The sequence below is a fragment of the Plutella xylostella genome, chromosome 4 (assembly GCF_932276165.1).
Source record: "Plutella xylostella chromosome 4, ilPluXylo3.1, whole genome shotgun sequence".
NCBI classification, from domain to species: domain Eukaryota; kingdom Metazoa; phylum Arthropoda; class Insecta; order Lepidoptera; family Plutellidae; genus Plutella; species Plutella xylostella.
The window spans coordinates 3,939,892-3,955,234 of NC_063984.1; the positions used below are offsets into that span (position 1 = coordinate 3,939,892).

Consider the following 15,343-nt stretch of genomic DNA (forward strand, 5'->3'; position numbering starts at 1 on the left):
CCGGGACTGCCTGTGAGTGTCAACGGCATCAGTGACTTAACCGGTATTGCGGAAATTTTTAAGGAGCAGTTCACTGTAACCTCACATTTGGGACCATCACAGTCATCATGTGAGGGTGGTGGGGGCCAGGAGGCTAGTGTCCGATTCTCGGCAAAAGATATACGAAAAGTGATAAAATCAATGTCGAGGGGTAGGTCACCTGGCCACGACGACCTGAGCATAGAGCACCTCAAGTACGCGGGTCCACATCTGCCCAGAGTGCTGGCAATGTTCTACTCCTTGTGTGTCGGGCACTCGTACTTGCCGGCGCCTATGATGAGGACTGTGGTGGTGCCGATTGTGAAAAACAAGACTGGCGATATTAGTGATAAGGGCAATTATAGGCCTATCTCATTAGCCACGATCAGTGCTAAGGTGCTTGACGGTTTGCTTAATACTCAGCTGGATAAATACCTACAAATACATGACAACCAGTTTGGTTTTAAGTCAGGTCTATCTACTGAAACAGCGATATTGTGTTTAAAGCAAACTGTCAAGTACTACACCGACAGGAAGACGCCTGTTTTTGCTTGTTTCCTTGACCTATCGAAGGCGTTTGACCTGGTTCATTACGACACACTATGGAAAAAGCTTCATAAAACATCAATGCCAGAGGCACTTATAAGCATTTTCAAATATTGGTACCTGAACCAGGTTAACGTCGTTCGATGGTCAGGCGCTTACTCGAATCCGTACAGGTTGGAGTGCGGGGTGAGGCAGGGGGGGCTGACCTCTCCAAAGCTCTTCAACCTGTACATGAACGCGCTGATTGAGGGGCTCAGCAGTACTCATGTTGGCTGCCATATTGGCGGAGTTTGCCTTAACAACATTAGTTATGCAGACGACATGGTACTGTTGAGCGCCTCAGCGGGCGGGGTGTCGGAGCTGCTTGGCATCTGCGAACAGTACGCGCACGAACACGGCTTACTTTATAATGTAAAAAAAAGTGAATGCATGGTGTTTCAGGCCCGAGGTAACTATCTACATGACATACCAGCCATTAAACTTAACGGGTGTCCTCTAAATAGAGTGTTTAAGTTTAAATATCTAGGACATATTGTAACCTCGGACCTGAAAGACGATGTAGACATAGAAAGGGAGCGTAGGGCGTTGTCTGTTCGTGCGAATATGATAGCCCGCAGATTTGCGCGCTGTTCAAGAGACGTCAAAATCACTCTTTTCAGAGCATTTTGTACTTCGTTCTACACGAGCAGTCTGTGGGCGAGTTATACGCAGAAACAGTACAGCGCTCTACGGGTCCAATACAATAATGCGTTCAGGATGCTGTTGGGGCTGCCGCGCTTCTGCAGCGCGTCGGGCATGTTCGCGGAGGCGCGCGTGCAGTGCTTCCCCGCGACCATGCGCGCGCGCTGCTCGTCACTGCTGCGCCGGGTGCGCGCCAGCCGCAACACTATCCTGAGCGCATTCGCGGAAAGGTTTGACTGCCAGTACCTAAACCACTGTAGTATGATACACAGGACTGCAGTCAAAATATTATTTTAATATCATAGATTATTTTTAGAAATTTATGTATATGTATTTTATTGTGTTTAAATTTGATTGTGAATATTATTTGTGTTAACTTATGGACTTTGAGTCTGAATTAAATGATTTGAATTTGAAAATTTGAATTAGGTAAATTTTATCATTTAAGTTATAAAGTTCCTATTAGCACGTTAAAATGTTTATACTTTGCTTTAGTCGATTCAATCTTAGATTATGCTCTTGATTGTTATGGGCTAACGTTTAAAACCTACTTAGATAAACTAGAAACATTGCAGACTCGATTTTTAAAGCTACTAGTTAATACAAAAACCAAATTAGAATGTAGAGATAATTATAAAAAACTGTATAAAATATGTAAAATTCTGCCAGTCACTGTTAAATTTAAATATCTATTAGCCATTCACAATTATAAAACCTGTAATAATTACCTTCATCCCATTACCCATAAACACGGCACAAGGTCTATATCTGAGGGTAAATTTGAGGTACCTAAAGTTAATAATTATTATGGTGATAGAACTCTAAAAAAAAAGAATACCGTACCTACTTAATAGTTTACCTCAGGATATACGACAAGAGCCTATGTTATCTAAATTTAAAACTAAATTAAAAAAATATTTTTTGCTTAACTTACCTTGATACAAGTTCACCTCAGATTATAATTTTATTATTTGTTGTGATATTACCAATTATGTATAACAATACCTAAAACATAAAAAAGTATTTTGTTTAGTATAAGAGACTCCGATCCCACAGGCAAATTGTATACAAACAGTTTTGTGGGACTCATTGTAAAACTACAACTAATATGTAAGCTTAATAAATAAATAAATAAATAAAATAAGTTACTTGGCGACCCTCCTTGCGGGGTGAAAGAAGTGGCGGGGGCGAGGTAGCACGACATGCTACACACGTAGAAAAGTGTGCCCGGATTAATCTCGCGATAGCTTGTAACTATTTCTGACGTAAGTAAAATTTTATTCTATGAGTGTTCCCGTAAATGTCATATTTAGCTTAAAATTTATAGTTTGACAGCATTAAAATTTGGATGTTTACCTTCAGAATATCTACCAATTTTAAATTTATTTATGTAAAAGTGTTTTATTTTATAAATCAATTTCCATGTCACTTTCATGTTCACTCTCTGTTTGAACTTGTTCATCGTCGTCGTCATCCTCATCTTCATCATCGTTTTCATTAACTTCAATAATTATAAATCTAAGACAAAAACCAAAAAACATTATACCTACTTTGAAGTATAATGTACTAGAGTACGCCAGTCATATTAGTTCAGTGTACACCTATAATATTTTATGTTTAATTTACATTAAATTATAAATAAACAATAACATACCTGTCCAATACATCGTCAAATACTCTATCAGATTTATAATATTCGTCTTAATTTTTTATGACATGGTCGTCACAATTTCTCTACTTTTCAGGCGAATAATTAGAGAAAAGCAACTCTAAGTCTTTTATCTCTTTATCTAAGTTAGAGTCAATCGACGTTCTTGCGAGCTCGCCTTTCACGTACCCCCACACAAGTTCAATAGGATTTAATTCCGGGTGGTATGGGGGTAGGCGAAGCACGATATGACCATTTTCTTTCAAAATTTCATCAATTTTGTAATTTTTCTCTGTGTATTGCTCATTAATTACTTTCATTAAATCACATAAATTTTGGTTGCTTTCCTAGTTACAAGAACTGACAACTGACGCACTGTCATATGGGGACTCTTCGTCTTTGTTGTTTACTTTTACATGACTGATCCGGTACGCTGTTCTACAAGAAGCCCCTATATTGAGACATTATACGATTTGTTGTTTTTAACGTAATTTTGTTGACGAATTATAGATACCTAATAATAAAATAATGATAATATTAAAAAGGCCTCAACACTCATCCTAAGACTAATGGTCTCTGGATCAATGATCTCATGTGGGTCGCACTCAAATTATGACAGACTATATAAGACATGTGGCCGCCTCGGCTGCGCGGCCGAGACTGCCGTAACAATGACATGCAGTGCACGCGTTGCCCTTCCCCGCTACCCTCCCGCTACCCGCTGTCGTCTTGGGTACCTCCAGTACCTCGTCCCCTCCGCGTCTTTCACCCCGCAAGGAGGGTCGCCAAGAAACTTGCCAATCTATAGTTACTCAACTGAAGATGAATGAAGAACTGAAGAAGTTACGTTAGTTAACTCCCTGTTGCTTCCTATTATTGATTATGCAGATGTGTGCTATCCTGACCTCACAGAAGAGCTACTTGATAGACTTGAGCGTCTCCTCAACTTATGCATTCGCTATATCTTTGGCCTGCGTAAGTATGATCACGTCTCCGAATTTCGAAATAAACTCAAGTGGCTCAATATCCGTCACCGAAGGAATGCCCATATTTTATCTCTCATTCATAGTGTAGTTTATAATCCTTGTGCCCCATCCTACTTAACAGAACGCTTCACGTTCTTCGACTTCTCTGACCGTCCTCAACGGTCAAGTCGAAACCTTCTTTTTCGTACCCCAGAGCATAATGCGGCAGGGTATTCGGATTCATTCACTGTGACAGCGGTTCGCTTGTGGAATAGTTTACCACTACATATAAGGCAGACAAAGTCTATAGACATCTTCAAGGCCAAAGTTCGTCAGCACTACCTCCAAGTGCAGAACGATCAACAAAATTGATTTTAAATATATTTTATTTGATGATGATGATATTATACTATAGTTTATTATATTTTGTATTATTAGTATGTATTAGGTATATTATAATATAATGTAGGAATATATTTATATATGTATGTATATCATTTGTATAGCTATTATGTATAAGTAAGTATATCTCTGTGTCTCGATTTAAGTAGATAAACTTCTCTCCTCTCAGCCTATCGCACTACCAACCACTTTCTCGACATCACCAAAGGTTAACTGGTAGAGAATGCTACTAGCATTAAGTTCGCCTTTGTACAATGTTTTTTTTTTATGTGCAATAAAGAATTTATAATAATGAATAAGATAAGAAAATAAGTAGTTATTACAGTTATAACTAAGTTTTATGAATTGGCACTTGCATTGTTCGCGTACTTATTCATTGAAGTTTTCAAATTATCCGTCCGAGAACTTTAATGACGAGTCACTACGAGCCTGCCAAATTGATTCATTTGTTATATGTATTTTCAAGAACTATGGACCTAATTACTAATTACACATGTCATAATAAAGTTATCCAGCTTAGACACATATCTCTGTTATCCAGTAAACGAGTAGCCTTCTAGATTTTTCTCAGTGTAATTATAACCAATAAGATGTCTGATTATGTATGTAACCGAAGTAATTAATAAAAAGAGCTCACTTGGAAAATAAGGTGTTATTTGTCGAGACGTTTTTTTGCATCGATACTCAATCTAGCTAGTGAAGCCCCTGATCTGAGTTGATCATAATTATTGCAACACCTAAGTTGTAAATCATTAAGTTTGAATCAGTTATTTAGTGTTACATTGAATTAAAAACATACCAATGGCATAAACTTAAACATTAAAATGAAGGTTAGTATTTTAATAAGTTAATAATTGGAATTAATTTCACGTGAGGGTGGCAATCGTGCCTACAGTTTGCGTGTCAAAGGTCTTTATATGGTTTCCGTTTTAAGTTATCGTGGGAAGCATATCGCGGCTAGTTTCTTATAGGAAAATTGCAATGAAATGAAACCATACATCAACATGGTTTCGCTCAATAACTTTTTCATTAGCAATAACTGAAAAAAAGATTGTACCTATGTACAATCAATCATAACACTCATTTTACTGAATTCATGTTTGTTTTATCGCTTGTGTCAGAATTAATTACCTTGCATACATAGGTACCTATTTATAATTCAAGTTTTGATCGCAATATAAATTTAAATCCAATTAACATGTTCAAAGAAGCTCATCAAAGTTTTAATTACAGTCGCTTGCTTCACTCAAGCAGGAGACCTCGAGCTCAACCACGGCTGCTTCAATTATTGTATAGTAATACTGTAATTTAATTACTTATAACTAATTCTATATTATGTAGGTAATATAATTAATTATCCGCACCAATACGTAATCGCTACATAAACATACTTAGGTATATCCTAACTAATATTATAAATGCGAAAGTAACTGTGTCTGTCTGTCTGTCTGTCTGTCTGTCTGTCTGTCTGTCTGTTACTCTTTCACACCAAAACTACTGGACGGATTTGAATGAAATTTGGTATACATATGGTCTAGACCCTGGGAAAAAACATAGGCTACTTTTTATCCCGGAATTCCCACGGGAAAACTTTTTAAGGCGAAGCGAAGCTCGCGGGAACAGCTAGTGTATAATAAACAATCCTAACTGTGTCTGTCTGTCTGTCTGTCTGTCTGTCTGTCTGTTACTCTTTCACGCCAAAACTACTGAACGGATTTTAATGAAATTTGGTATACATACGGTCTAGACCCTGGGAAAGAACATAGGCTACTTTTTATCCCGGAATTCCCACGGGAAAACTTCTTAAGGCGAAGCGAAGCGCGCGGGAACAGGTAGTAACTAATAACTTTATAAGTACCTAAAAATACTTAGACTGTCGAATTGGAAAAAATACGGTTTTACAGTGTGGCTGGCGCGAGAAATGTTAGTCCACGGAACTAGAACAAGATATGGACAGTAAAGTTTTACTGCCCACTGTAACTTACAACTATGACGAAGTGCCGTCGCCGTCAGAAAATGGAACAATAGCACTGGAAATAACGAAAATCGTCCGAATTTTAGATATATTCGAGCAATCTGCAACCAAGTTTCATATTTTGATAGATACGTTTGGCTTTGGATATAGGTATGTTAGTCTCAATGTTATTCAGTATTGCTGTCGCGTATAAACCACCACGTGTCGTAATCTAGAATAATCTTGATAAAATACTGTACTGTGTCTTCTGTAGACTTTGTCAAAATGAAGATGAATGAGGATGCTTTCACCATAATGTTTTCTTTGTATACGAGTAAGCCTCTGACGTCACTGTTACTAGATAGCGGTTCGCTTCTGCACAACACTTGTATTATTGTCTCTCGCCAAACTTGCTCGAATTAACTCCGGTTAACATTGTTTCCTTTGCCCCTGTCTGATGCAGATTAAAGTGCCGGTTTAATGGTGTAACTATATATACGTTGTCTTTTGAATACAGTATTCTTACTATATAATATACAATCATATTCGTAAGAGGTTCTGAAGCACAAAAGCTTCTCCCAAGTCTCCCCTCTAGTTTAAACTAAAATATCAGCATCTTGCTAACATCCAGCTTATTTGTGCGCCGTACCTTGGGTTTCCGCGAGTTCCGTACGGTACAGTAATGTTATATACCGACACATTAGCCACTTTATTGAAATGGTCACTTCAATACGCTGCTTATCTTTCTATATTACGTTTTTCCACTCTCAGTCTCCACCGGTGAACCCCATTATTTGGCAAAGTTCAAAACTGTAAACTAACTTATAGGTTACTGTAGGTGAAGGAATTTTGTCTTATTTTCATTTTCAGGTTGAGCTAGGTATTTATTTATTTATGCGCTTAGCTGTAAATAGTGTAATTTATCGTATACTGTAAGTTAATTACGAACTAACACAGGAATGGTGTATCTCCGCTGACACGGAATGGATCACGCGATGCTGTTGACAGCATGTTCCGTGCGGGCTAGCATTGTATTCGGATAATAAATGTAGAACTATCAATGCCAATAAAATTGTATACACAATTTGTAGGAAACTTACAGAACCTTCTGCAAGTATAATAATATAATTAGACCATGCAGCACTTCAAAGTTGAATTTTAAAAATGATACGAGATTCATTTTACTTATTACTTTGCTAATCAACTATCGATTGTATTTTTTTTAAGTCGATATAGCATTTGAATGTTAAATAACGAAGAACTACATACAAAATTTCCGATAATTACCTGTGTATATTCTATGTATGTAGTCTATATTCCGATATCAGGAATCCCTATATAGACCTAATAGGTCAGTACCTATATTTAGATATAGGTACGTTATATGTATATAATAATGTATATTTGTGTTTCATAAATAAATATTTTCTTTAATTTACTTAAATATTAAATAATTAAACAGTTTTTTTTTATATAGCCTAGTTTGTGTCCCACTACTGGGCAAAGGCCTATTAAACAGTATCAGAAAGAATTCACAAAATATTTGACCTTCGTCGAACTCTAAACGTTTGGTTTTCCATAATATTTTGTCCCCTAACTTTTTAGTTGCGTGTCCGGGTTGCAATTAATGCACGCAAGGAAATTCCTTCAAACATTCACCGTTTGTTCGACTGCTGAGCACAACACGACCACATTAGTACGGACATTACCATCACGCTATAGGTATACAAAAAGTATACACGGGGTAAACAGTAAGTTTGAAAGATAAATGTACCATAGTATACTGTATGTTTTGTGTTAATCGCTAGATTGATGAAGTACCTAATAAAATTATTACTTTCTAACTTATTATTACAATAGTTATGAGCTGATCAAGATAAAATTAATTATTTTTGTCGAGGGTAAGACACAAACAGAGCCCATTTCATTTAGATTATCCTACTTATTTCAGCTCATGAGTGCTAGGACGATAGAAGTAGTGTCAGTTGCTTAGTTCTGGGAAGAATTGTCTGAAAACATATAAGGCTTTTTTTTTTAAATGTTTTTACTTCCAGCCCATTATTAATATGTCTGATGGATCATAGTTCAGTTCAGTTCAGTTCTTAAAATCGTTGTTTTATGTTGACTAAGTTACTGAAATAAAATAGGAATAAAATAGTAACTCACGAAAAGATCTACCTATTTATTCCTGCATTCGCTACGCGGCGGCTACGAGCATGCTACGCGCGGTGCGTAGGCACCTCGTAGCCGCCGCGTAGCCACGCAATATCTAGTGCCGAGGTCGAGGCTTCCTACAATCGCTTTGTATTCATAAAACACGTCGTGGAGAAACGCTATAGGCACTTCATATTTCCCTGCTTTCATTTTATTACCTACGCCTCTGTTTCTATAAGTACCTAATAATAAAACGCTTTAGTATGTACTACTCATAGTCGTAAAATAATTATTGGCCCTATTTACTAAATTTTAAGATCATGCAAAGGCAGCATATGGCACTTTACATAAATATCGCGAAAGCGACTTTACAATCACGCTAGAATGCGTGCTACGTAACCGCTACGCCAATTTTGGTAATAATAAGTTAGCAGGTAGAATGTAAGTTGAACCTTAGCCTTTAGTCCCAAGACTACAAGACGTAGGTATTGTTGAGAGAGATTAGGAGCAGTTTGAAGTGGAGCTAAGCTGCTGTAATCAGATTGCAGTGGCGGGGCTTCGCGCGGCCGCTCCCAGCCGAGTATTTGTAATGTTGCTACTTTTATTTTTCCCTTTTATAACAAGGGAAGGCCGATGGGCACAAAGGCCTTTTTGTGAAATTACTTAAACACGACGGTACAAAAGGAGTATGTTGTAAAAGTTTTGGATAAAAATAGAAGAGTTTTATGTAAGGGTTTTGGTTTAAAATAGGAACCTCCTTAGTAAAAGAAAAAGTTGAAATCAAATTTAAGGATTCTGTTCTAAAAAAATAGCTGACCAAAAACTTTCATTCTACCAAGCTTTTTCAATATCTGTAACAAATATTATTTTTTGGTAAACTGCAAGTGAAATTAATAAGTTCAAGGCCAAGTTAACATTAAGACAATCGGTTAAACTCACCTTATTATTTCATTTTGCGTGTGTCGTCCCCGAGAGCCAGCATGTCGGCCGGTGCGCGAACTGGAGCGGTTTCTCACATAACTGTGTGTTCCCGGGTTAATAGCAGCACAGCACTTGGTTTATTAGAGGGTTAGGGCAAGCCGGTGGGTAGTCGTGTATTGTTTGTGTGAGGTGAGGGCTGGGACCGCGGCGGGCGAGGCGTGCTCTCGGTGGCGGACGCGTTGCGACTGCGCGCGGGACGCGGCGAGCTCTCCCGCTCGATATATTGGCCATGAAATTTTCAGGCAACTGTCAACCGGTGGTGGTCTGTGGGGCAGGTGAGGGGAACAGAGATGACTCTCGTGAAGTTTGACAGACCAATGAGTGTGAGCTACTGAATGTTTACGTAAAGTTTAACTAACAAAATTTGGAATCTTCTAACTTCAAAAGAAATATGTGGATATTATAAAAGTTTTGGTTTCGAACTATTAAAAATTTTCCTTTGTTTTATCATTTGTTATTTTATTTTATGTTTCTGTTGTTGATCCACTTACTGTTTTTACATTGTTGAGAGATTAAGTTAATATAACTAAATCGTGGTATTCGTGGTGAACTATTTCCCCGTTGGGTTCATTAATAAGAATGTATATTTTATTCAGAAAGCAGAGGATCACTGGCGCCATCTGTACAATATTTATTTTAAAAGCTTCTACAAAGTTTCAGTTTTCAGTCGTAAACGTCGTGTGCTAGGTTTTACTCTTTACATTCTGACTGTTCTAGTAGGGGGCGTCTATATAACTTTTATCAAATAAGTGGAATAAAATAGTAATTCACTAATTAGCTCGTAAGTAACTCTTTTATCCACCAACAAAAGTTGGCTGGAAGGAATTGCTTTTTGGCAATAAGCCCGCCATTGTATGCTTTTACTGTGTTTTTTAATTGTTATATTTTTATATTTTGTTTCTGTGTACAATAAAGTGTTAAAATAAATAAATAAGTTACCTAATAGTTTAACACTTAATTTTAAATAATGTAAGACAAATACGTTCAATATTTTATTACACAAATAATATAAACATGTTACAGTTACACTGGTGGAAATCTACAATAATTACATACAACATTAGGTTGGTACAAATATTTACAAAACATAACGAGGCTAGTGTTTTTGGTAGTTAGGTGATAAAACAAGGCAGGATTCACATTTACTAGTCGATTAATAATAATAATGTAGTTAAAATGGCGTCATTTCATTGATGTTCAGTCGGTTTATATATTTTTTGTTAATACTTCATTTATAAATTACTACTTACGAATGGTCTAAGGCATTTTGAACACGACATACATATACAAGTACACAAAATTCACGTGTTTAACACTATCTAGCATTTACTAGGTTTCAATACAAACACTTTATAAATATTCCATAAATGTTTACAAACTATCTCTATAAAATTCTACTACATATTACAATACTTACATACTTTCAATATCATTTCCAAATTCGGTTTAAAATGTATCATATATTTAAAGCTTAGGGTTTTCCTAAATGTGAAAGAGCACCTATTGGTTGAGATGTTACCGATCTGTATTCGGCTCATTATCATAATACAATCTATATGCTACTACCATAGACAACCACTTCTAGATGAACAACCCAATCTAACCGAATTATTTTAGGTACTGTTTTTCCGTTAACTCGTCATTTGCTTTGATAGTTGTTTTTTTGCTGCTGTTAGGGACCTTTAATTTTCTAAGCAGTATTGCCCATCTATCCATGGTATGTATTATATTATAGATCCATTCCATGGTGTTACTCTCTCGAGATTCACTTTTTTACACAAATCCGCTATGTACAACTTACTTCACAACATTTGAGTATATATATCTTTTCAACAAACACAATAATTAATAGGTGGAAACTTCAATGTACACACTATTACTTAAATAAATAATGTTTATAGACACCATACAATGAGATATCTCAGGTTTATTACCTTAATTGTAAAGAACATGGTAGTTAGGTATTCTTAAAAGTATGTTGGCGCACCGAAAAATATACAAATATTTATACTCAAAGAAAACATTTACACAAAAAATAAATAACAGAAGGAATAGCGACGACAGTGCATTTAACTACACATTGAGTCTTTGAGTCTTCTAAAACTGGGAAAATTTATGAAATAAGTTAAACTGCTACGTTAAGACGCTGGATCCCTTTCCTCATATTTCAGTTCCATTTCACTTTTATAGCACTGTTTTCATATAGAATGTTCATTGTTCGTCCCCCAGTCGCCTTAACACGTGTATAATCAGGTGCGTTTTCCCTTCGCCTTCCCATTGGCTACTGGCTCGGCGGGCTTGTTGGACTTGCGCGGGCGCAGGATGAAGTTCAGGTTATACGCCGCATTCATCGCGTAGTACACGTTGGCGTCAGCTGGTAACGTCATTTCTGGAACAATTTTGAGTGAATTGATTAATTTAATCAGAATATTTGCAAAAAAACGGACTTATTAGAAACAATGCGATACATTCTGATTTCAATTCGGATATATTTACTGTTTTTAGGTAGGTACTAGCAACGTTACGCTAGGCGCCCAAAGTGTTAAGTTTACAGTATAATACATAGGAATCATAGATCATCAGAACGACTTCAGAATCAAAATCATTATGAATTTTATATTCACCTCTATCGGGCAGCACCTGCGCCAGCGTGTAGTCGTCCGGATCGCCCTCGAGGTTGAGCTTGAGCATGGCGTTGCGGATGACCTGCGGCGTGCGCTCCTTGTTGCACAGCATGATGGACTTGTACAGCACCACGCCCTCCGTCTCCACGCACGAGCTCTCGTACGTCACGCGGATGATGTAGAAGTCAGGCTCAGCCTTGTTGCCGTTGTTATGCGCCGGACTCGCCCCACCGGCTTTACCGTTCGGCTTCTGCCCACTATTCGCACTCGAATACGACACGTCTAAAGACGGTATCGAGGAAGAAGAGGAGCCGTTTGACATCCGCGTTGGAGACGCTTTCCTCTCCAGGCTGTCTCGTTTCCAGGCGCCGCTAACGCCGTCGTGCTCGTAGTAGAACTGCGAGCTGTTGCTGGAGCTGGTGCTGGTGATGGAGTCGTTCTTCCGGTGGCCGGCGGGGTCAGGCCGCCGCCGCCGGTCCTTGCCCGGCTGGCTCGGCGGCTCGATCTTGTCCGACAGGAGTTCAGCTTCTCGGTTCTCAAGCTCTGGCACCGAGTCGAACCAGCGGTCGAACATGGGGTCGGTGGGCAGCTGGTACGCATTCGCCGCGCCTTGTAGTAGCTTGATCTGCGCGAGGACTTCGAACTCTTTTCTCCGCTTGTCGAAATTGATGAGTCCATTGGCGTCGGTGTCGGGGATGGCGGTGTCGATCATCATGAGGTCTGTGAGGAAGGTGCCGAGGAACGGCACGGTCCCGTGGGACACCCCCGGCGAGCCGCGCTCGTGCAGCAGCTTGGACAGCTGGCGGTCGTTCTCCCCCGCCGTGTCCGCGAACTTGGCCGTGCCCTCGCGCATCAGCAGCTCGCGTTGCGCCCAGCGGTTGTTGTCCTCGCTGAATATCCGCGCCAGCTCGTCGAACAGCTCCGACTTCTCTTTATGAAGAAACGACCAGGTTTTCCTTAGCTTATAGACCGGGTTGCTCTGGAGGCCGGAGATGATGGCTTTTAGAGAGGAGAAGTTTTTAAGGACTCGTAGCTCGCGCGCGATGTCGAGCCAGGCGGTGATGATGTCGGCGCGCTCCTGCGGGCGCAGGTCCACCTCCAGCAGCACGGTGCTGATGACGCGCAAGGTGACGGCGTTGAACTGGCGCACGGTGGCGGAGACCGTGGCGGCGTCGTGCGAGCGGTCCTTGTCCCGGCGCGACCAGACCGCGCCCAGGCACTGGTGCGGGATGAGCCGCTTGAACAGCGCCACGTCCTTGCGCGTGAGCTGCTCGGCGAAGTGCCGGTGCTGCACGTGCGGCAGGCGGTAGGCGAGCGAGGGCGCGGCGGCGAGGCGCATGCCGGGCGCCAGGCACACCGCGCCCGTCGCCCCCGGCCCCGCCGGCCCCGAGCCGTTGCGCTCCGCACTGAACAGTGCTAGCTTGTGTAGCACCTGGAACATTAAACATACTATCTTGAGTATACGTTGTTTAATCCTCAACCACCAGAAATAGTTTTAAACTGTGTAGAAACGGTCGATTAGATTGTCAAGTGTGTGCATTACCTTGGAGTGCAGCTCGGAGCCGGGCAGGCGCAGCTGCGTGAAGCTCAGCAGCTGCTGCAGCGCGGGGTGGCGCGGCGGCTGCCGGAAGTCCTCCGGGTACGTGTCCAGCCACACGTGCAGGCACCCCACCAGCGTCCTGGAGACGGAATTACAGGTTTAGACGAAATATTGATGTGGCGCTTCTAGGGAGAGGCCTAATTTAATGAATTAATTTGGGGACTCCACTAGAATGCATTTTGTATCATAAAAGTGAGAAACTCTTGTACAACCCCTATTACAATTACTTATGTATCTGTTGTGAGCTGAACCAAAATATTTTACGAAATAACAGCTGTAAGTACGTGTATAATAGGATCTCAATACCAACGGTATCACTTACTGAATGAATAAAAGGATCGATTGACTTCCTTCAAAGGGAGTGTAAGACCTGATGAATAATGTTAGTATGCAATGCGAATAGAATCCGTATCGTTTTGTTAAAAGGTTGGCTAAGAACGTGTTTTCAAATAGAGAGTAGATAAAAGGTGAGAATGGTGAAATCGACTTTCAGTTTGGAAATTTCATCAAATTAATTTCCAGTTTCTACGAAGGCTCAGAGTGATGGAAATCTGAGTGATCTTGAGTACAACAATCATCGACATCTCCCACGCAATTGGTTGATTTAATGAATCAGATTGACCGTGGACAGTTCATGTTCAAGGCCACAAACATTGAAATCATTGGACACACAGATTTCAATAAGCGACATCCTTCAGTCGATCAATATGTCTCCTCTTCAAAGCACGCTGGGTCAACGTTTGCACCGTTGCATACAAATAGGCTCTATGGCCTGGCTGGCGTCTGATAAGCGTATAGTTTGAAATCTAAAGGCTTTCTAAAGCCTATAAATCCGGGTACCAACGCTGATTTAATAGCTCTTAGTTGGTGTAGCCATATTATTATGATCAGTCTCTATGGTAATTGTCGGCACAATGAGACTAACAGATAAGTACGGGTTGCCGTCTTTTTACGTTTACTTTACGTGTATATATACGCTCTAAAGGAGAAATAGGCTGCGCAGAAGTCTGCCCAATATATTTTATCTGAACTATTACAGCCTACACCGGGATACCATAATGTACATAAACAACCTAAAGGTAAGAGTCCACCTTTTCGCATCGTACGCATCGGACGCAAAGCATTCAGTATTCTTTGTATAGAAATTCACACGAGTGCGTCTAATTCATCGGCATTGCCGACGACATTTCATTCAAACATAATGAATGTTTAAATCCGCTAGATGCGATACGTACGATACCGGTAGGTGGGTGCTTACATTAGGACTACAATGCTCACTTGCGATGCAGCATGGCGGTGTCGGCGGTGGCCTGGACCACATCCTGGGCCGCGAGCGACTCGTAGCGCCGCAGCAGGAGGTCCAGCACCTGCCCGCACTCCGCGAACGAGCTGGAAACGCAACACAGACAAGTTATAAACATGTATAAGTAATCTAGAGTACTATACTATAAGTATTTTTTCAAACATTAGAACGTCAGATCCATGTTCGGTGGAGACTGGAATAAAAATGGTTATGTTTTTCAGTAGTAGCTAAACGAAAGGACGACAGAGTCTGTCTCTGAATCTGCGGAAAAGCAGTAATTAATAAGTCATCATCAATCCAAGTCTTCAGTCATTCTCACCCAACTAAACCAAAAAAACTAAATGTTATCCTATTACGTACAGTTTTTTAGTTTGTTATGTATATAAAATTTCAGGTAGTCTAACTAAGATACTTGAATGAATAATCTACATAGGTATTATATTCATGAATTCATAGCAACCTAACAG

General features: G+C 39.8%; 2 protein-coding genes across 12 annotated transcripts in view; both read right to left on the bottom strand.

Moving 5' to 3' along the window:
* LOC105381399 overlaps positions 1–9,680 on the bottom strand; it is a 74,676-nt gene extending 64,996 nt beyond the window's left edge. The window contains exon 1 of the mRNA XM_038120783.2: positions 9,308–9,680. The gene's annotated coding sequence lies outside the window, so the exon portion shown is untranslated. The remainder of the gene's footprint in view (positions 1–9,307) is intronic.
* Positions 9,681–10,328: 648 nt separating this feature from the next.
* Positions 10,329–15,343, bottom strand: part of LOC105381369 (ral guanine nucleotide dissociation stimulator-like 1) — a 39,056-nt gene continuing 34,041 nt past the window's right edge. For all 11 annotated transcript variants that reach the window (XM_038121062.2, XM_038121063.2, XM_038121059.2 and 8 more), the window contains 4 exons: positions 14,852–14,962; positions 13,517–13,652; positions 11,974–13,405; positions 10,329–11,738 (listed from right to left, as the gene is read on the bottom strand). In XM_038121062.2, the coding sequence (XP_037976990.2) occupies positions 11,599–11,738; positions 11,974–13,405; positions 13,517–13,652; positions 14,852–14,962 (1,819 nt within the window). In that variant the 3' untranslated portion in view covers positions 10,329–11,598. The remainder of the gene's footprint in view (positions 11,739–11,973; positions 13,406–13,516; positions 13,653–14,851; positions 14,963–15,343) is intronic.